Raw genomic sequence first — 22,612 nt, 5'->3', positions numbered from 1 at the left:
TTGTGCACTCCCAAGACACAGACCTTTATCACCTCCATCCTGCCTGTGGTGGGGATTTTATCACAATCCAAAGTTTCTCCTTGTTTGCCTTTTTCTGGGGCTAGGCCTAACCTGCTGTGGGCTTTGGCAGGTGCCAGGTGTGGGAGGGGACATCTGTCAGCTTTGCCATCTCTCTACCCTTGGCAGCCATGGAGCTGTTTACAGTTTGGACTGCAAAGCCCTCCCTCTGGTGCTTGGTCTGTTCACTGGCCTGCTCTGCCTGGGCCACATGAGACTGGGATCGTGGTGGGGAGGGGGGCTCCTTGTTCTCTCCCTCATGACACTGCTCTTGGGGCAGATGAAAATCAATTCTGCTGCCTGCCAGGCCTTTTGGGGTCAGGGGAGCTCTGAGGGGCACCTGTCTCACAATCACTCACCGGCTCCCAGCTCCCTGCTTGGGGGTCTGGCTGCTTCCCCCTGTACTCGGGGCCTCCCAAATATCTCTGGCTCCTGTGGTCCCCCATTTCTCAGGGACCCCACTACTTCTCTTCCCTGCTTCCTTCCTCTTTCTCCCTTTTTTTTTGTGATGTGTGCCTGTTATTTATTCATTTTTTTCTTCTTTTTCAGTTTTATTAGGTAGAATTATTACAGTTCGAGTGCACATATACATTATATTGCATGTCCTCTTCCTCCCTCTTGAGCAGGGAACCTTTCTGGTGGGTGCAGATTCCTCACGTCCTTTCTACTCCCCTCTCAGGGCCTGGGCTTTTGAAGCTCAAGCCCTTTCTCCATTTCTGAGGAACCTCCCTTCCCTGAGACACTGAACACAGAACTCGGAATACCCCTCTGAGGGGCCAAGGGGAAACTGGAACTATCAGGGAGAAAAACCCTTCATTTAAACATTCCAAAACGGCCATGCCCCCTCCCAGAACCCCTGAGCAAACTCTGCAAACCAGACTCCTTCTCAAGCAAGAATCATCTTTATTGCAACTAGGATTTTCCACTGTGACTATAGCTGTTCTTCGATTCTCAAGGGTCTGGAGCACTTGTGGCTGAGGGGAGGGACTGGCCCAGTAAGAATGGACTATTCCTCTGGAATGGTCAGCAACAAATAATTCTGTTGGATAGAAGCAGGGAGATGTGCCCCATCTGTCCTCACCACACACAAAACAGCCTCTCCCTGAGGCTGCTCCTGCCATCCCCGAGAGGGGCTGTGTGTCCTAAGGATGCACCGTACCCTGGTGACAAGAGGGCAGAGTCAGGGACCAACTGGACAAGGGGATAGACTGGAGGGAAAAGAGGGTCTTGGGAATGTTTGTGAGGGAAGGAAAAGACCAGTCTTTGGGGCTCTTCCTGAAAGCCTGTGTACCATGGGGCCTCTCGTGTTTCTGTAGCCTTAGAGTTTGTCCTGCTTGAGTCACCCTGAGGTGGGCCTCTCACCCAGCTGGAGCCTTCCACATGCTCCCACCCACAATGCCCAAACCTGACTGTGTTGCTGGAATCCATCTGTTTTCCCTACAAGAATGAGAGCTTTTAGACGGTTCAGGGCCTAGATCTAACTTATTTCTGTCACCCAGCACAGGGCTAGGCACAGAGCAGCCAGTGACCTATATTGACTAAATGAATGAGTGAATGATGAGGGCAGCCATGGCAGAATGTGCAGATTGTGCACTGCCCAACCCTGGGTGGTGTCGTTCATGTAAACTATAGTATGAGTTGTGCATTCTAGAGTTGTATGATATGTAACCAGCACGACAGTGCGAGGCAGCCTAGAAATGAATCAGTGAGTCAGTGAGTGAGACAGTGAGCCTACCCACCCTCTCTCCCCTGGCCTACATAGGTCTGGTTATGAGACTGCTGCTGGGACTATGCCCTGACTTTGTTGTTTGGGGCATTCAGAGCTATAGAGGGGGCCCTGCCCTCCTGGCCCACCTTGCCAGGATTTGTGGCATCATGTCTGGAGCAGCCCCAGCCCCTGTATTACCTGCCAGCCCCGGCCTGCTAGGGTCACCCTGAGCCGACCTCTCCCTAGTAGGGCCACCCTGGGCTGAATCTAGGGGAGGGTCTGAGGGTGGGGGTAGGGGAGTAGCACAGGCCTGGAGCTGGGGTTTTATGAGAGAAACTGCTGCTGTCCCCTCCTGTCTCCTTCTGCACAGTAACTGCTGGTTCTCGAAAGCAGATTTCTAGTGTTTCCTGACTGTCAGGACTGAGAACTGGGAGGATTCGGTCCAGGATTGGACGTAAGCTGGGGGTCCCGAATCTCAGTCTTTGTGTCTGGGATGGTGGGTCACATCCTGAAAAATGTCAGAATCAGTTTCTTGTGTTTGTGAGGGAAGCCCTCACTTCCAGCTTGTGGGGAGAACTATCTTTATCTCTATTCTATAGACAGAGATGACAGGCTGAGAGAGGGCCAGTGGCTTGCCTGAGGTCACACAACCTGGAGATTCTGTCTGACTCTCTCTGCCTCGCCCCTATTGTCCCTTTCTGTGCTGCTGTTTAAGATGGGTATCTTTTTAAGGTGGGAAACAAAGAAATGAAGGGCATCTCTAAGCTCTGCCTTTCCCCATCAGCCCCTTCTCAGGTTCACCCACAGAGGAAGGGAAGAGGGCCAAGGAGGTGGGGTGACTCCGGGGGCAGATTCAGAGCTGGCAAACTCCTCTAGAAGCACCTTCATGGTTCCTCTGCTGGTTTTCTCTGCTCTCTGATCTCTGCTACCTTTTACCTCCCTGTCATTTAGCCCTGGTTCCCATCCTCTGGTGGTTCACAGACAGCAGGCTCCAGAGGCACCAGCCCTGTTCTGGCAGTCGGATCACCTGAGTTCTAGGGTGGTGGGTAGTCAGGGCTGACGGGTACAGGCTTTGAAGTCAGATGAACCCCAGTTGGAATCCTGGCTCTGCTGCCCTGGGCGAGTTTCTCTGCCTCCCTGAGCCTTCATTCCCTCCTCTGTAAAATGGGAAAAGTAACAGCATCAACTTCAAGGAGCTAATTGTGAAGGTGCCCTGTGGAAGGCGCTGACGCTCTCGGTGAGCCCAGGCTCTGGCTCCCTGAGGGATTCTTGGAGCCCCTGCAGCCTCAATGTGCTCATCTGTAAAGGGGGCATCCCACCCTGGATGGCTGTGAGGAGATGGTGACGTAAGGAGGTAAAGGGCTTGCCACATGGAGTGGCTCAGTCGCCTGTAGGACCCCACAGCCTTCTGGTTCTGACCTCCCCGTGTGCCTCAGGAGGCTCCTTCTACGAGGACTTACCTCGGAGGGCTCCATTCGTGCCTGGTCGAAGGAGATGCCCTCGATGTTGGGCAGCAAGAGGCCTTGTTCTCTGAGAAGGTCTGGAGAGGGGAGGGCGCGGCTGCTCAGTGCCCTGTGGGCAGGTGTCTGTGGGTGCAGCGTGGGGCCAGGCCAGCTGACCCCTGGCTGCTCCACTGCCCAGAACAGTCAAAGGACTTGGTTCGTCTTCCTCCCTGCTCGGTCCCCCATCGGCCATCCACTCCAAAAAGCCAGGGCTCTAAACAGCTACCCTACCCATTTATTAAAAATCTATCTTAAGGGAATTTTTCTTGAATATATTCAGTAACTATGAACACATTCTTATGCAGATACTCCTCTTAGCAGCATTTTAAGGAATGTTCAATTTGTTGAAGGCTTCTTCGGAATCTATTAATGAATTTTATTCTTCTTGTTTAACTGAGGGAAATGGCTGAAAATGCTGTGCGCTCCCCCGAATGCTAAAATGTTGGCAGAAACAGAAAATGTCTCAGAAAAGGATTAGGAAAAAGTCATTATAAACTGAAGAATTAACCTTAAAACACTAGAAGTCTGGTTATACTAAAAAGAAAATATCCCTTAATTATATTAAAGAAATAACATTCACAAATATACTCATTTATCAAATAAATGAAAAATAATCCTTAGAGTAAGGTTTTGGTAAATTTTAAGTGGAGTAAACTTGGAGAATTGGTCATTTTGCAAATTGAATTTCAAAGAATTATCCACTTGGCCAGTTGATTTTTGGCAAACTGAGTTTCTGAGATTTGATCTTGAGGGTCTAGCATGGGCTACCCCTGCTCCTCCTCTGCTCTGACCAGCCCTTACCCCATGCCATTCCCTTGTCATCGCTCTGGGATCGGGGGAAGATCTGATTCACCCTTGATGGTCTAATGTGTTGTTCTGATCCCACTGCAGCGGGTAGGATGGTGCCTCTGGTCTCCCATCTGTCCTCAGATCATGCAGAGGCCTCCTTACTAGCCTTCCTGCTCCAGCCTCTGGACCCACCTCATTTCAGTCCTCTCTGTGTTGGAACCAGATGACCCTGCCTGCAGCACAGGCCTTCATGAGTCTCTCCCCTGCCAATTCTTTTACCCTTAGGCCACCTCTTACAGGCAGCCCTCCTGTGTTTTCTCAGTGGCTTTGGCCTTACTCTTTTCCATCTTGTAGGGGAGCTTTGGACAGGACTCCAGTGTAAACAGCACACACTGGCATTGTGCAGTCCACTGGCCTGGGTGTTCAGACCCTGCAGGACTATATAGGCTTCCTGGGTCAGGCCTAGCCCCTAGCTCATCTCTTGACCCTCGCCATGGATATCTATAGTCTAGGATCCAAGATACACTTATTGAGTGAGCCACCCATGGTAGGCATTGGTGAAGGTGGGACCCTTTGTCTTCATTCCTTTCTCCCCATCCCAAGTCAGGGTGCATCCTTGTCCACCTGGACTCTGGCTGCTATTACTAGCATTCCCCGCCTCCAGGTGATTCCCCATCCTGAACACAGATTTGCTCGCTTCATGCCCTGAACCGTCCCTGGCTACCATGGGCCACAGAACAGATGGCAAGCCCTTCAACCTGGTCAGCATTTGAGCCCCTGCCTGTTCCTCTGGCCTCACTCTGCAGACATGAGTCCTCGAGTTGGAGCAGGGAAAAGCCCATGTTGGGGAAACAGGAAGCCAGGGTTCTGGACTCAGCTCAGCCAGAGACTTGCAATGTGACCTTGGGTAAGTCACTTAACTTCTCTGGGCCCATCTGAAAGATGAGGAGGCTGAGCCAGGTGATTTCTCAGAGGCAAGTAAGGTCTGAGCTGTTTATCTTACATGTACTTCCTGAGTATCTTCTGGATGGGAGGCACTGGACATGGTGTGGGGGACACAATGAAACAAAGATGGGGTCCCTGCCCTCCAGCAGCTCACCATCTTGTTGGGGACAAGAACAAAGACCAAATAATCATCTGGGTAGATGGGCAATTGTTACACAGACTGCGTCAGGGAGGGTAAGGAGAGGAGAGTGGTGAGTTCTACGGAGCAGAGGGGCCTGACCAGGCTCTACATTCCCAAAGGACTCACTTTCCACACCCTTCCAACTTCCTGGGACCACTTCCCAACGTCCTGCCGGACCTCTGTTACCTCCCGTCTTCTTCCGCGGAAGCCCAAACTAAGACAAGGGTGTCTGGGGAAAGTTTGATTTTGTCACTGATACCTAAAGTTGGGGGTGACGTCGCAAAAAGTTCAGCTTTCTGGCAAAGATAAAAAATATCTTGCCCTGCTGGCATTTGACTGAGCTGAGGGCTGGCTGCCCATGTAAAGCGGGACATGTCTGCCATAGGCCCTACCTGGGCTGCTTCCTTCAGGTGTGCTACCTTCCTGGCCCCCGCAGGCCCTGGAGTTGGGGGATGTGGGCTCCACCGCTCTGAGCGCCCTTCCTTGTCTCACTTCCCATAACACTAATCCCCCACCTCCCCCAAGAAGCCCTTCCTCACTCCACTTCTGAGCTCTTGTTGCCACTCGTGGCCTGGGTGAAGAACAGGAGGGCACACCCAGCCCCTCCCCACCCTCCTCACTGGCTGTACCCCAGATTTCAGATTTCACCCTCCTCCTGCCTGGCACATGGGCAATTCTTAACCAGTCCCAGGGGACAAGACAAGCCACCTCTGCACAGAGCCTCGGGCATGGTTGATGCACACGGTATGTGGGCATGAGGAGAAACAGTGGGGCTCACTGTTATGATGGGGCAAAAACCTCTTCAGAAGCTCTAAGAGAAGGGCCTCCAGACGTTCCTCCTACAAGAGATGAAAGGGGAACAGGAAGGTCGCTTCAGCTGGGTTGGCAAATTCTGGTCACGGGAGTGGGAGGGCTCCAGTACACAGGTGCCCGCATTTATTTTGTTCACTCATATCCTAAGTACTTAAGACAAGACTGGCATATCGTAGACACATAGTAGTAGCAAATGCAGTAAATATTTAAGTGTACAGAAGAATGAAGCAGACACGTTTAAGTTCTGGGGTTTTCCTCCACCCCAGGGGCATGGGGGCTCTAGGGCAAGCTATCACCCATGGAAAGCGACGGAGGCTTTCAACCGCCTACACCAATGACTCAGGGCCTTTTTTCAGGCCTGCTGGTGGGGCCTTCAGGACCACGGGGAGTCCGAGGGTAAGGAAAGAGATTCACCTGCTTTGCAAGGCCGGGGGGTAAAGTCCCAGGGTGACTGTGATGCTACTAGAGAAAAGAGATCACCCTTTAGGTCATGGCAGCTGCTTGGGGGTTACAACTGTCGGTGAGCTTCAAGTCACAATACACCTTCCCCGTCTTTCCTTCCCTCCTATAAACTACTCCATTCAACTTGCAGCAAGCTTGGAAACTTGCACCCCGTAACCACACTCGCCCCACCACCCTTGCCTCCCCCGTCAGCCATCTTATTTTTTCTGAAAATCCCAAACCTAAAAAAACCACATTACCTGTTTGGAGAGAACTGGAGTTTTAATTCCTGATTTTTTGAGAAAAACACAACCCTTGAAAGGAGTTTCTATGAGGAGTTGAAATGAAGTCAGAACAGGAGAGGAATTTATGTTCCATCCGGAGGGATTTCCTTCCCCCTACCCTCTGTGAATACTTTTCCAGGCCTTGCCCCTCTCACCTGGTCCACTCCCCTGGCCCCAGATGCTGGTTCACGGGTGTTCAGACAGTGAATGTGTGGGTGTTGCCATGGGAGAGGGCCCTGGTGGGTGCTGGGTGCTCCTGGAGGGCAAGGGGGGGCCGGGCTGGGTACAAGGCGGCAGGAGGGAAAGCCTTTTACAGTGAGTCTTTTGGCTGTAGAATCACCTGCTGGAAGCCAGAGGACCCCTTGGTTTCCGGGGGGTTGTTTCTGAGCCTCTATAATTCGTAAGTCACCTTATAAACCAGAAACTAGTCTTTTTACCACCAGCCAGAGATGACTGATCTCTAGGCCACAGAATCGTGCCAACTAAGATCCCAGGGTCCTGTTGTAATACCACGTGCTCCTAGGCTCACTTGTGGTGGGGTGACCCCCCCCCCCCATCTCCTTATCTGAGGCCCTGTCCCAATTTCAAGGTCCGTAGAGTGGGAAATAGGAATTCCAAGAGAGCTCAGAATAGAGAGGTCAAGATTTTGAGGGAGCTGTATTTCCCCAGAATTCCTCCCTCTCTAGCTTGGGTCACCTCTCTCAGGGAGCAGAGAACACAGACACATTTAGCCCTCTGTGAACTCTGTTTCTTTAATCTTTCCCCTGGTTTTGTGGGCAAGGGCTTTCAACACAGCCATCTCCAGGGGAGACAGTCAAGGGCACTGAACAGAGGATGCTGGAGGCAAAACCCTATAGTTGCTAAAGAGGTCCTTGGGGGAGCACCGGGGGCCGAACTGAGGGGAGCTGGTGTTAAAGTATTTTAATATTCTCACAGCAGGCGCAGCTGTTTGGGTGTGAACTGATGGAATATTAGCAGATGACTTGGCAGTGAGGTTTGCCACTGCCCTCTTGTTACCCTGTCTCAGTCACCTGGCCCTGGAGGGGCCCTCAAGTGGACCCAGGCCCCCTGGGGAATAAAGAACTTTGAGGCTTACTCACCCAGGAAACTGAGATGGAGGCGGTGTTGCCGGGGCCCAGCAGCACCAAGGAGCCCGGCTGGACGACTGCAGCTGTGTGGCCATCAAGGTGGACAGTCGGAGCATCAGGGGTGCTGACAGTCAGTCCCACACTCCCTCTGGACTGATTAGGAGTCTAAATGAGGTTAAAGCAGAATAGGTACATGCCAGGACAGAAGATGGAGTTCCTCAGCCCCCAGCTTGGAGGAATGGGAACAAGACTGTCTTAGGAGTCAGGGTGTCTGAGTTTTCATTCTAGCTTTGCAGCAACTTGCTGTGTGACCTTGGGAAGGTCACTTACCCTCCCTGAGCTCCTTTGAGTTAAGATTACATCCTTCTTCTCTGGGCACGCATAGCAGGTAAGAGCATAGATTTTGGAGCCAGAATCTAGCTCTACTCTTACACACTGTGTGGCCTGAGACAAGTTTCTTCATTTCTCTGTGCCTCAATCTTCATGCTTATAAAATGGGGATACTAATTGCATAAATGAGTTAATTTATGTAAAGTGCTTAGAATGGAACCTGGCATCCAGTCATGCTGTTGTTACCTATTGTGGTTACTGTTACTATTGTTTGTTCATCTGGTGCCCTATTCTCAGAGCCTTTGGAGACAGAACATTGAGCACGGATTTTGGAGTCTGGGACTGACTTCAAATCCTGGATCCACCACTGACTGAGCAATGTGAGCTCGGGCAAGTGAATTCACCTTGCTGAGCCTCAGTTTGCACCCTTATAAAAGGAGGGTGAGAGGACAGGCTTTGCAAGGATTTTGTCAACACAGGGGTACGGGCCTGGTACCCAGCTGCTCACTACATCTACCGCATGCCCCTCCATCTGCCTCAGGAGGTGTGGCTCAGCAGGGTTGGGGTTTTGTCCCATAGTGAGTGATAGTGGCAGCCACAGGGCCTGTCACCCAGATAGGGCAGTGAGCTACGGGAATCATCTCCTTAATCCTCACAACACCTGTGAAGAACGGGTGGTAATTTCCAGGGTCCACAGTAGGAAAGTCCAGCCAAATGGAACACGCCTCTGTGGCCCAGTCCTGTCCCCCATTCCAGAATCTATCCTGAGATCCTGGCTGAGGTGCCTGGGGAGAAGCTGACAACACACCCACCTTGGGCCCAGGCTCCAGCTCTCTCAGTGACAACAGCTGAATGAGGTCGGCAGCCTGGAAGAAGGGCAAGGTGGGTGTTGGCCTTGAGAATCCTGCAGGTCGGTTCTGAGCAGGCTCGTGGGGGTGTCATTGGTGTTCAATGACATGTAATTGTCCCCAACTGAATGTACCACCGGCACACCACTCAGTCCCAGCATGGGAGGAACCATTCACTTGGCTTTTCATCATGATTTATCTGGAAAGATTGACTTTTTATGGTTTCAATGATTTCCCCCCCTCAGCATTTTACTGTGAAAATTTCCACACATGCAGTAAAGTTGAAAGAATTTTATAGAAAACATTTATAACCTCATCACCTAGATTCTTCTATTAGCATTTTCCTTTACTTGCTTTATCATATTTGTATTCATCTATAAATGCGCCATTGATTTTTATTTGTTTGTTTGTTTTTGATTTTTTGTTTTGGGGGGAAGAGGTAATTAGGCTCACTTATTTATTCATTTATTATTATTATTTTTAGTGGAGGTACTGGGGGTTAAACCCAGGACTTTGTCCGTGCTAAGCACATGCTCTACCACTGAGCTATATACCCTACCCACTTCCATTGATTTTTGAAAATCATAAATCATTATAGAAAACACTACACAAATGTATACAGTAAAAATTAAAAGTCCATCCCAATAATTCTTTCCCTTTTTCCCTAAATCGTATTCTCAGGGCTAACCATTGTTGACATTTGGGAGTATATCCTGACAGACTATTTTCTACACACATATAAGCATGAATAGATGGGGACACTAACCACAAGGTCCTACACCTTGTTTGTTCCTTTCAACATCAGTACATATAAAACAGCCCCATTCTTTTAAACAGCTGCATGTATTCTGCCTTATATGACCATAACATGACTTATTTTACCAATTCCTTATCGATAGACACCTAGGTTAACTGTATTTTTCACCCTGTAACAAGTGAAGCTGCAAAGAACACCCTTGCACATATGCCCTCACCCACTGGTGTAAGAATTTTTGTAGACATGGAATCACAGGGTTTATTTCTAATTGTCTCAGAGCTGCTACACCTGTGTGGAGGGGCGGGAACAGTGTGGTGAGGCAGGAGACCTGGCTCCAGTCCTGATCTCACTTGCTGGGTGACTTGAGAGTCACTATTCCTGTCTGGGCCTTGGTTTCCTCATGTGAAAAATGGAGCAGTCACATTGGCTCTCTTCCAGATATGGATCTTGGGATTTCATATTTCAGTGTTTACTGAGCACCCACTGTGTGCCCTTCATAGAGTATATGGCTCATAGTCCCTGTCCTCAAAATAGGGGAGACATGAACACACAAAGTTAAATAAATGAGCACACACAGAATACACATCTGTGTGTATGTGTGTGTGTGTATACATATATATACATAAACTTTACTCATGCATGCATACACAGTGTAATCAGTGTTTTGAAGGGAAAAAAACAGAAAGAGAGAGGGTGGAGAGAGAGAGAGAGAGAAGGCTTACTTCAGATATTTAGATGTGGTCAAGGGGGGGCTCTCTGAGGTGATGACATTTACACTGAGACCAACAGTGGAGAGGGGTGTTCCAGGCAGGGAGACCAGCATATGCCAAGGCCCTGAGGTGAGCACCAGCTCAGCCTGAGTGGCTGGCGTGTAGTGGGTGAGGTCACAGAGCTAGAGAGGTGGGCAGGGGCCAGATCATACAAGGCCCTGGGAGCTGCAGAGAAGAGACTGGATTTTATTCAGAATGTGGTGAGGAGCTGCTTGGGGCTTCTGAGCAGTGATCTATCTGGATTTCCCCTCATTTGATCCCCTCACCAACCCTGGGAACTTGTTCTCCTTGGAGACTTCTGTGTGTGCACCTCCTTGTCACCAATGAGGCCACCTCCTCAGAGATGTCTTCACCCACTACTGTGTCCAGGGTAGCCCTCTCACCTCCACCAGTCACTTGCTGATCTATTGCTCTGCTTATTATAAATAAGATAAATTATTTTATTTATCTGACCATTTTCCTCTTCAGTTTCTATTCCTGCAGGAAACTTTGATCTCTGCAAGGGCAGGGACCCTGTCTGCACAGGGCATGGCACACTGTAGGTCTTCGGTACATATTTGCAGCATAAATGTTACAGCAAAGGGGCCTAGGTGTTCAAGGAAGTCTTCCCAGAGGAGGGAACTTCTAAACTGGGTTCTGAAGGCTGAATAGGAGTTTTCCAGGTGAAGTTGAGATCGGGCAAGTGACTTACCTAGAACCCACCCAGAAAGGCACTTCTGCCAGCTGGGCCTTGGTTTCTTCATGTGAAAAATAGAGCAATAAAGTTATGTACTCCCCTTCCTCAAGCACTCACCACGGGATCCTGGGAGTTCACATGGATTTCCTTGCTGGTGTAGAGGCAGGACAGGATGTCATTGTAGGTTCCCAGTGGAAAGGCCAGGTCTGCCATGCTGCCCTGGGTTAATTTTGGGAGGGGCCATGGGGGCAGGTGGTCAGGCCTTGGGGCTCTCTGGGCTGGGCCGCAGCCGGTCACAAGCTTCAGAAAAATGGAAGAAGGAGAAATTTAGTGGGAATATCCTCCCCAACCAAAAACTGGTTGCAGTTAATATATGGAGGGCTCACTGTGTGCTAAGCACAGTGCTGAACATTTATGTGTGCAATCTCATTTCAACCTGACAACAGTGCCATGGCATGGAAACTATTATTGTCACCATTTGATAGATGAGGAAACTGAGGCCCAGAGAAGGGAGGTGACTTTCTCAAGATCCTACACATGCTGAGAACCTATGAACTATGCTTCCTTGCTTTGCCCCCATGTAACCTCATTCCTTTCTCTGTGCCTTTGTTAACACCTCTCTTTCCTATCCACTCAAATCCCCCATCCTCCTGACCCACCTCCCACCATTCCATGGAGGAGCAGGGGCAGCCAGCCTTGTCCCTTCTCTGGGCCTCAGTTTCCACATCTGAGAGGTCCCTTCCAGCTGGGCGTTACACATGGTCCTGCTGCTTCTGAGCCACTCCCTCACCCTCTGTTGGAGCCTAATTCTCACTCATGGGACACGCAGCCCCTTGGCCTCCTGCTCTCCAGGGTTGAGCGGGATTCCCTGGGCTCAGCACGAGCTCCAGAGGGCAGGGCCTGCTGGGTCTTTCCTTTCTTCTCCGTTCCCTGCTCTCTCCTCTTTCGCCTCCCAATTCTTTTGCTTGCTCCTCCTCCTCTTTGTGCCTCCTTTCCACAGAAGCCCCACCTCATGTTCCTCTTTGCCCAGCCTCCCACAGACCAGTGGATGTCCCCCAAGGCTCTGCCTGGCCAGGGGGCTGGCTCACCCTGACTTTCATCAGGATGGCCTCCTCTGTGAACTCCGTGGTAATGACATAGTACTGGAAGTCTTCCAGGCCCGAGCTGGCTGGGGCTACAACAAAGAAATGAAACTGGGGCTCAGCCTCCCTGGGGGATGGATGGAAGGGAATGGGGAGGTTGCGAAGCAGGGAGAAATTCGTTCTCCCTCTCTGCTTATCTTTAAGTTCCTTGTGGGCTGGGCCTGTGCTTCTTGTAACAACATTATGGCCATAACTCTGTGCCAGGTTATATGCATTGCAATGGTTCTCTGTGGGCCTATGATTAATCCCATTTTACAGACTGTGAAACAGGTTTGTGGGGAGAACCGAGGTCATAGTGCTCTCTTTTCCCTCCACTAGGAAGTAGTGCCTGGCACACAGTGTGGGAGACAGCAGATAAGCGTCTTCCCTGACCAGGAGCTATGTACACAGAGTGCTGTGTAACAGGTCTTTCAGCAGCAAGTTGAGCAGGGTTGTGGCCAGGGGGCACACCTGGAAGGGAGGCACAAGGGGGTTGTTACTGAGGCCGAGGTGAGGTCAAGGGGCTGTCCCTTGGGGTCACATCTCTCAGGAGGGTGTGTGGGGGTGAGCAACTTACTGTCTTCTGCAGGAGGAAGGGCAATGCCTCATCCAGGACATCTGTCACCATCGCCAGAGCTTTGTTCACCAGGAGGGGGTCTATCCTAGGGACACGGGAAAGCAGGTGGGGCCTGAGACACCATAGAGAGACAGGCCAGAGCTGGGAGTCCAGGGCAGGGCTGAGGAGAGCCCCAGTGGGCCTGTGTAACATGGAAGCTCAGGGTGACTGCTTCCTTCCTCGCCTGGTATCCCTCTCCTCTCCTCTCCTCTCTCCTCTTCCCTACTTTCCTTTTCTGCTTATTTTTTCCCCCCCTTCTTTCCTTCTTGCTTTCTTTCTTCCTGCCTGTCTTCCTTCTCTTTATTTCTTCTTGATTCTCCCTCTCTGCCTGTCTGATAAAGTTCTCTGGGATTTTTAAGGAGGGAGTGATCACACCTGGCAGTGGAAGTCAATGGAAGGCTTCCTGGAGGAGGTGGCTTTTGTGTTGGGTATATTTCATAGGTAATGGCCACTTTATGCTGCAGGTTCTGTGCTAAGTGGCTCCCATGGGTTAGCTCATCTGTTCCCCGCAACCACCCCAAGCTGGCTGGGCTCTGTGAGTGATCCCGTTTATTCGTGAGGAAACTGAGGCTCCTAGAAGTCAAATAGTTTGGCCAGGGGTCCCAGTGTTAGGAAGCAGACAAGCCAAGATTTGACCTGGGTGGATGTACACTACAACCATGGCATTCAACATGGAGGCAGGAGATGCTGATGGGTGGTGTGTACAGCTGGTGGCCTTGGAGATGACCCTGTCACTGACACCCTTGGTCACTCTAGACAACTTAGGCTGGGGAGAGGCAGCCCCAACCTGGAGTCTCAGTGAAGGGCTGAGCAGCAGGAGCGGCACAGGAAGGCCTGCACCTGCAGTGGAAGCGCAGGAGTAGAGGTGGGTACTCACTGCTCCAGCACCTCGATGCTCAGGTATCCTGGTGGGGTGTGGCACTCCTCGAAGGCCACGCTGGTCTTGTTCCCCGTCTGCTCTAGCCATACCCCAATGTGGATATTCTTGATGACTTTGAGCTCCAGGATCCTGTAGGGGCAGCGTGTCTGGGCAGGCTCCAAGCCACAGTCCAAGACTGAGGCCAAAAGTCACAGGCTGGTGGCCCATTGTTGCCTGGAGGGCTCCAATGAAAAACTAGGAGAGTTCATTAAAAATGTAGAGTTCAACCTGTGGAAATTGTAAAAGATCTGACAACTCTGGGCCCGTCTCCTCACCGGGTGGCACTCACCTGGGGCTGATGTGACCTTGAGATGGACCACATGCTCTCCAGTTTGCTACCTAGCAGGCAAAGGGTCAAGTTGCATTTTTACTGCACATGATTATAGGGGCTATGATATATTTATCGTATAGCAGAGAAATATTTCTCTGTGCCCACATCTCTATCAAAGAAATATATTTCTTTGTTCTCACTTTTCTATTAAAAAAGGAAGTGAGGCAAAGAATGCCATATTTTACAAGAAAAGCTGGAGTGGACATATTCCTCGGGGGCATTTAAGAATATTCCTGTTTCATGTGCAAATGGTGCCACTATCACTCCCTCTGTCGCTGTTCTGTTTACAACCCCAGGCCAGCATCAGCCACGGTTTAGCAAGCGATCTAAACTCTGAGATGGGCAGTGGACTCTCAAAACAGCCAAAGGCAGTAGGGGACTTGATATTAACATTTTGTGGGTGAGGCCCAGAGGACGGATGTCTTTGTTCAAGTTGCCCAGATGGTAAGTGGGATTAGGGTCCAGGTGTGCTGGACTCCGAGCTGAGCTTGAACCAGACCCTCCTCGGATCATCCTGTGAAAGCATCCACCTTTTACTCGGATGGGGCACATGTCCCCTGTCATGGAAGTCAGAGGGTTTTATCTCAGCTTCTGCTGCAGATTTACTGTGTGATCCCAGTCAGGTCCCTCTCCCATCGGTGCCTCGATTTCCTCATCGGAGAAAATGACTTTGAAACTTGCTCAAGTGGAAAGGATTATTGTGATCCTTCTGGTGACATAGGCACAGGCTTTTGCTAGCCTTGCACGGCTGCCTGGAACTGAGGGAGACGGAGAGGAAGCCCCCAGTGCACATCCTCACCTCTGGAACGAGAGGTACAGTTTGCATCGCAATGTGACCTGCAGCAGGCTGTCACTCAGGATTTGCAGGGTGACCTCAGGTCCTTTGGCCTCTTCTATGACCAACCTGTGAGTAACATGGAGGGTGTTGGTGGTGTGGCCCAGTAAGGCCCCTGTGTCTGTGGAGTGTGTGTGTCTGTATGGCTGGGATAGGGGCAGGCCCCAGGAGGGGTGGGCAGCTTTGGGACAGCCCCTTTCCTCACCCCCAGCCCAGCTGCAGAGCACTGGGCTCTAGTTCCAGCCTCAAAGCCTTGAAGACCTGGGCAAGTCCCTTTCCTTATCTGGGCCTCAGTGTCACCCTCTACAAAATGGGGAGAATGCAGTGGAGGAGCTGTCCGTGCACATATAACTGGGCTGAATTCAAATATAAGTGTCCTGCAAAAGACACGCAAGCAGATGGGAGGCAGAGAAAGCATGATGCTGGTGGTCCCACTGCCTTCCTCTCAGGGGCACCTGCCCTGCTGAGCATCTGGGAGGAAGGACATGAGCCCTCTGATCCCATCATGGCCTCAGGTCCCAGCATCTCCCTGAGCTAAGAGGAGCCCAGAGTTTTACGTACTTTTTGAACATTAGATGCAAGCTGGTGACTCATCTGGAGCCCACTGGTGTGGGAAGCAACAAGTTCCAGTGCTGGAGGAAGACCTGGCTGGGTCAGGCTCCCTAAAGGCTGCATGCTCCAGCACAGAACCTTCCAGAGGAGTTTTTAAGAATGACTGGGCCATGTGGGGTTTTTCCTATGGCCCTCCCGGCATGGGTGAGCAGAGGCAGGGCAAATACTCGGGTGGGAGTGAGTGGTGGCCAGTCCTAGGCCTTAGGATGTGCTGGGGCAGGCATGGACCCAGCACCTTCCTCCCCAGCCTCTCTGAGACGTGCCTCCACTCTTCAGCACCTTGCTTTTCATTTCATTTCACCCCCATCAGAAAACGTCTTCTGGACTCTGTCACCTAGGTCCTGTCTGGCTCTCCCTGCTTGTGCTTGGAGATGGATTTGAGGCACAACAGTGGCTACATAGGTTGACCTTGCAGGAACCTCTGCCCCAATCTAAATAAATACCGTTCAGTTATATTGGTACTTATTTTACCAGAAGTCTCCAAATCATTTGCCTCAGGGCCAAGAAGGTAATATGAAAGGGAGGGGAGGAGGTGGCTGGGGACTGACTGAGGGACTGCAGACACTACACCAATGATTGCCACATGGGAAGTCAGGCCAGGTGTGGCCAGATCCTTGTTACAGAGAGAATGGTCCTTCTGGGTTGAATTGTCCCCTGCCCCCTCCACACAAATTCATATGTTGAATTCCTAACCCCCAGTACTTTATAATGTGAATTTATTTGGACATAGGGTTGTTGCAGGTGTAGTTAAGATGCAGTCATACTGGAGTAAGGGGGGCCCCTCATCTAATATGACTAGTGTCCTTATGAAAAGGGACATTTGGACACAGACACAGACGCGCACCCAGGGAGAATGCCAAGTGAAGATAAAGATGGGGTGATGCTTCTCCAAGCCAAGGAAAACCAAAGATTACCAGCAAACCCCCAGAAGCTAGGGGAGAGACATGGAAAACGCCTTGATCTTGGATTTCTAGTCTCCAGAATTTTTCTTGTTTAAGCCACTCAGTTTGTGGTACTTTGTTCCTGCAGTCCTAGCAAGTTAATACAAAAATCTAGATTTTTATTAAAACTCTCCAGATTTTTAAATATTAGCAATTCACTAAAATATTTTAAAGACACTCTGCAAGTTTGCAATACCCAGGTGTAAGCTGAATGCGGAGGGCTGGAGGGCTGCCAGGCTAAGATCCCTGATTGAGACTCTGCTTTGTCCCTTGGCAGATTTCAAGTGGCTTAGAGAGGTTTAGGGACAATAAAAGCACTCTTGCTGTGTGCTTTCCAGGCTGTAGAAAAGCTCCAAAGACACCTGGGCCTCTCCCCGCCCCACCCCTCCCCGTGTCCCACTTGACCGGTGAGAACACTGTGCCTTGTTGGGGAAAAGGCCAGAAGGCTACTCACCCGCCCGCCTGGAGCAGGTCCCCCAGCAGTGGGAGGTTCTGCCCCGAGAGCAGGTCCCCGACCAGCGACAGGTCTAGCCCACTACTCTTCTTGGAGAGGCCTTCTCTTACGAAGGGAAGGTGGTCCAGGATGGCAACACCTTCACTCGTGGCCCCCGTCACAGGGATCCTGGTCACGTGGTCCAGGACGTGGTATTTCAACAACAGGTCTGAAATGTCTGAGGACCAGCCCTTTCTCAGCGTGGGGCTCACCCTTCATCCAGTTATTCAACAAATGCCCACATGCATTTGCTCTGAGTCAGCGATTTAGTCATTTAGCAACAAGCACTTATTAAGCTTACTCTCTTCTGGGCTCAGGGACCAGAAGCAATGGGGCTCCTGCCCCCATGGAGGTTACAGTCTAGTGCGGGCAATGGACAACAAATGAGCACTCAGATAAGCGAGCAAAGCAATTTTCAAAAATAAAATGGAGTCGAGTTGGGGTGTGACTGGGAGGGAGGTCTGCTTTAGATAGGGTGGTCAGGGAGAGCCTCTGAGGAGGAAGCATTTGAGCTGAGACCCAAATGAAGTGAAGACATCCACTACTGCAAGATCTGGGGAGAGAGCAATGTAGACAGAGAGAATGGCACATGCAAAGGCCCTGAGGTGGTAGTGAGCCTGGTGAGTGTATGAAACAGAAAGATCAGTGAAGTAGGACTGTGGAGAATGAGACAGGAAGTGGATAGACAACAAGGAGCTCACAGCCAAGAGTTAGGGAAAGAGACAGATGGACAGACAGGACAACAAGTACAATTATGCTTGGATAAAGCCACAGATGAGGCTTCACCAAAGGGCTGTGAGAATCCAGTGGAAGGAGACTCCTTCTACTGAGGAAATTGGGATTGTTAGAGCTTTGCTTTAAAGGGTGAGTCAGAATTCACCATGTTGAGAAGAAGGGACAGATTGTAGCAGGCAGAAGGAACAGCACAAACGAAGGAAGGTGGCTGGGAAGCCTATCGAGGTGGTCAGGGCAGGTGATGATGGAAAAGGCTGGAGATGCAGAGCCTTGGAGATGGGATCAGCTCTGGGCAAAGGAAGGCAAATTCTGCTGCAGGTGAGGGAGAGGCCAGGAGAGGAAAAGTCTTGGGCAGGAAGGTGGTGCCGTCTTCTACCCGCCCTTCCCTGAGTTCCTGTCTCCTGCCCCTCACCCCTTAAAATTTACCTGATTCCAGCTGATCCCTGCTGACCCTCAAGAAGACCATGTGCTGGCCCCCACCTTGGGCCAGGGGCAGCAGCCCCCAGCAGGGCAGTGACTCCCAGAATAGCAGCATCCTCTTGGTCAGGACCTGTGGACACAGAGCTCAGAGCCCCACCTCCACGTCCTCTCCCGGGACCGCTGCCTAGCTTCTCCCAGCTTCGCCTCTACTAGCACCATCTCTCCACACTTCCTTCTCCCCTCAGCTCTAGATCCGCTCGTCCTTGAGCACCGAGTGTACTTCCTACCACCTCACATTAGTGTTTTCGGTTCCTGCTGCTCAAATGTCCTTCCCCCTCAGGTGTGCTGGCTTCAAATCTGGGCTTTGCCACTTCCTGAGCAAGTTACCTGACCTCTCTGTGCCTCAGTTTTCTCATCTGTAAAATGAGGACAATTGTAGGTTGTTGTGGGGGATGCATTCAATAACACGTGCAAAGCACTTAGCAAGCAGGGAGCCCAACAGTGGTTAATGTGGCTGTGCGACTTTGTGAGATGTTGAAAGTTATAGTGCTCCCTTTTAACTGTGGAGGTGTCTGGATCCTGGGGAGGTTGGGGGGGGGCACTATAGTGGCCAGGGTAGGCACCTGCAGGGCTCGAAGCCATGGCTCTTTACCATCTAGTAGGGAAATATTTCAATATTTCAATCTGTATGTTTTTACTGGTTCCTGCTGAACCACAGCCCTGCCTCAGTGGCCAGAAGGGCATAGTTGGGATCCCAGATGCAGTCTTTGGAATTACAAGGCAGAGACCCGTGGGATGCAGACATCTCCAGGGCAGATGCCACTGTCAGCAGGGCCCATTAAGGAGCCGCCACAGCCCTACCCCCATGTCCATCAAGAAGCCACTTGGAGGGTAAACGCTGCCCCCGAGCAAGGAAGGACTGGACACCCCAAAGTGCTGAGCTTACTCTAGAGTGCCTGAGAATAGCCTGGCATTGCCTCGAATCAGCAACAACCAGTATTTTTGTTGCCTGATGGCAGGAGCTCAAAACAGTGATAAAATTGGGTACTACAGAAAGGAAGTTTTATGTGTTTGCAGATGTGAAGTTTGGACTCGGAGATTTGTACTCATAGCATTAGCTATTTATATTTTGCTTCCAGGCTGATCTTAAATTCATTCACCACCCATCCAGACAGTATGTAGGCAGTACCTATGTCAGGCACTTTTCTTCATCAGTCTACCTAAGTCAGGTCTCTCCTCCCTTCCTGCTCTTAGTACTTCTCACCGTCTCCCAGGCCTCTCCATCTCTTCCCTTGAGTCATACCAGCCCCGACTTCTATGTGAGTCTTTACTAAGTGGCAGGCCCCATGCTGAGAGCTTTACCAGCTTCATTGCATTATTGAGTCCTTACCAGAATGGGCTGGGGTCACTGATAGTAGGCCCATTTTACAGATGACAAAATTGAGGCACAAAGAGGAGAAATGGCTTGCCCCAGGTCACACAGGTGGTGGTTGCAGAGCCTGAATTCGAACCCAGGTGGTCCTGGTGCTGAGAATCTCTTTCACCATGTTACTGTAGATGCTCTAGAAATATTTGTGAAATGCCCACGTTAGCCTCCTTGTCCTTACCTCTCCAAGAATAGGGCTGTGCTGAATCTCTCCCTGGCCTCTGTCTCCAGCTTCTCAGAAAGATACAACTTTTATAACCTGAGCTCTGAAGCTCGGGTGGGTGGGCACATGGCAGGAAGTCCAGCCTCCTGGCCAGACTTGTGCTCAGAGGGACCCTTCAGTGGAGGGACAGGTCCTCTTGGCACCACATGGTTAGGGGCTTCTGGCCAAAACTCTGACTGCTCTCTGAGGCCAAAGGGACAGGCTCTGGGCCTGACCAAAAGACCCCAGGGAGGAAGTGGGTGGGGTCCCAGTGGTTTGGGGGATGGGCCTTTCTCCTTAGAAGCAACATCAGAGCGCTGGAACCTGGGCAGGGCCTCCAGCTCTCGGGAGGGACCCAAGATGGCTCCTGTTACAGGATGTAGCAGTCACAGAATCCAAGGGAGTAAGGGTGTGTGAGGGGGGTGTATGGAGGAGAGTGGGCGAGAGGGAGAGGTAGGACTGGGAGGGGCCCAGGGACCACCTTGTGGCCACTCCCCATGTCCTTTCCAGATTTGTCATCCATGCCATGCCTCTCCAGCCAGACGGGCTGGGGTTCAAATCCCCACCGTCACTCAGTTGTTGTGTAACTGTGGGCCAGTTACTTTCCCTCCCGAGCCTCACTTTTCATGTCTGCAAAAAATAAATCCATCTATGATTTTTGGATATTGTGAAGGTTCATTAATGTAAGTATCAGCACAGGGCCTGGCACATAAGAAGGGTTCAAAAGATGTTGCTTCTTTTAATTTCCATTTTATAGATGAGAAAATTGAGACTCAGAGAGGTTAAGTGATTTGCTCAAGGTCACACAGCATGTCTGTGGCAAAACTGGGATTTGACATCAGGGTCCAGAGAGGAAACTGGCTATCCAAGAAGGGGAAATTCAATATTACTACATAATGCAGCTCCAAGACCTCGAGTCCTCACTCCCAACCAAAATACTATGTTTAGAGGTTCTCTTACGTGGGGAATCCTGCGCCACCATTGTGAGTGCACGTACCTGGCTGTGTCAGCATTGACTCCTTCATTAACCGCTGTCCGGTGCAGTCATCCCAATGGTGGGCATGACTCATGTCTAGGCAGCTTTTCGATTTTCCACAGGGTCCTCCTTGTGGCTCATTCCTTTCCCTTTCACAATCAGAGACGTGGTCAGGGCAGGTGTTAAATTCCATTCTTCAGCTGGAAACATGGGGCTGAGGTAGAAGGGCTGGTTCTGGAAGGCAGCAGCTGTGCAGGAAATACGAGGTCAGTGTTACCTAGTTCTGAACGTCTGACTTTGGCTGATATCAAAAGCCAATGGCTAATGTTATTGTGGTTTGGTACCATATTTCAGATGTACTTATTCTATGATCTCAGAGTCATAAAATCATGGACTTTTGGTTGTAAGATGCTTTAAAAGTTGGCAGGTCTCCCTTATTTCTGTTGATTGGTTCTCAACATTACTGCCAAATGTCGTCTTCTTGCCTGGGGCAGAGAAAGGCTCTAAGGTTTATTTTCTAAGCCACTGGGGACTGGTGTGGGGTGTTGAGGGAAGCATGGAGGTCTCCTCTCCCTTCCAAGATCTGGCCTCTCTGAACAGGATAGGAGGGAAGATTTTTGGCTGGAGTGCCATGGATTCATTCTGTTTACCTCATTGACTAATCTCTGCTGAGAGATGGGAGATTTCCTGGGGGTCTCCTCAATGAAAGGGAAGCCATAGGAAGGACACAGAGAGGTACTAGACATCATTACTGTCTCTGACCCTCAGTTTATTGATCTGTAAAATGGGAAAATTGATCTACAGGAAGTGTTTAGCACTGTGCTGGGAACTGAGTAGCCCTCTGGGACTAGAGGTTGTGAGTTGTCTCTGTTATTTTGAGGACGAATTAATAGGGGTTGTTGTTCAGCCGTGGCTTCCGGTGGGAGGCTGAGCCAAGTGGGTGAGGCTTGGGTTCCCACCATTTCACCAGTTCTGTGGTTACTTGAGTTCTCATCTGTAAGACAAAGATAATAACTCCTTTGTTATTGGCAGGAAGAGTTACTGAGATATCCCTTGGTGTTTTTTCATTTGCGGCTGCTGCTAAGACTCAGAAGCGGAGGTCTTTCCCCTTCCCCAGATCAGGAAGGTGCTGGAATCTTGGAGTTCTGGGCCTGGGGCTCCTGCCTCAGGGGTGCATGGAGGGTATTTGTGTTTCAGGCTGCAAATCGAAAGGAGGCTGTCACAGAAGACAATCCCTCCTCTTCTTTATGGGGGTGGAGAGCCGAGGGGGAGTGATGTGATGAGGGAGCAGAGGGCAGAGGCAAGCAGTGTGGGGTAATGGTTAGGAGCTGCTTGGTCATCATTTTGAGCTGTCAGAGCCTCAGCTTCCTCATTTATCGAGTGGGAGAGCCAGAAGCTGTGGGGGGTGGGGGTGGTATGAGTGAAGGTCCATGAGACCCTTAGCCCCTGTATCTGCTGGGCAAACGCTTGTCTTGGTTTGGGATCCCCAGAAGCAGACCTTGAGACCAGGATTTGAGGGCAGGTAGTTGATTTGGGAGGTGATGCCAGGAGACACTGGTAGAGGAGGGAGAAAGTGAGGAGAGGGGGAGACGGCTCATAAAGGTGTGTTATCAAGCAAGTGACTCTGTGGACACCTGGGGCTCAGTTCCGCTGGGATGCCGGGAGCCAGTGTGGAGTTGTTCTCTGCTCCCAAGGGATGAGGAAGCCGGGTTATTTATCCACCAACCTCCAGGAAGCCCAAGAGGTTGGGGGTGGTCAGAACCCGGGAGCCATGGCCATGCCTGTTTTGGAGAAGT

At 50.8% G+C, this 22,612-nt stretch overlaps 1 protein-coding gene across 1 annotated transcript; it reads right to left on the bottom strand.

Moving 5' to 3' along the window:
• Window positions 1-1,063: 1,063 nt before the first annotated feature.
• On the bottom strand, window positions 1,064-18,327 carry LOC102511539. Its single transcript, XM_032461178.1, is given in 16 exon segments — window positions 1,064-1,096; window positions 3,226-3,305; window positions 5,961-6,021; window positions 6,410-6,426; window positions 6,429-6,454; window positions 6,697-6,764; window positions 7,821-7,973; window positions 8,951-9,004; window positions 11,307-11,489; window positions 12,278-12,363; window positions 12,718-12,781; window positions 12,888-12,972; window positions 13,804-13,935; window positions 14,976-15,080; window positions 17,019-17,235; window positions 18,219-18,327. Coding segments are annotated over 16 exon segments (1,473 nt in total).
• Between the last annotated feature and the right edge of the window lie 4,285 nt (window positions 18,328-22,612).

The sequence above is a fragment of the Camelus ferus genome, chromosome 19, assembly GCF_009834535.1.
Source record: "Camelus ferus isolate YT-003-E chromosome 19, BCGSAC_Cfer_1.0, whole genome shotgun sequence".
Classification (NCBI taxonomy): domain Eukaryota; kingdom Metazoa; phylum Chordata; class Mammalia; order Artiodactyla; family Camelidae; genus Camelus; species Camelus ferus.
The sequence above is the reverse complement of the archived record's forward strand: the minus strand, read 5'-3'. Positions and strand labels throughout refer to the sequence as shown.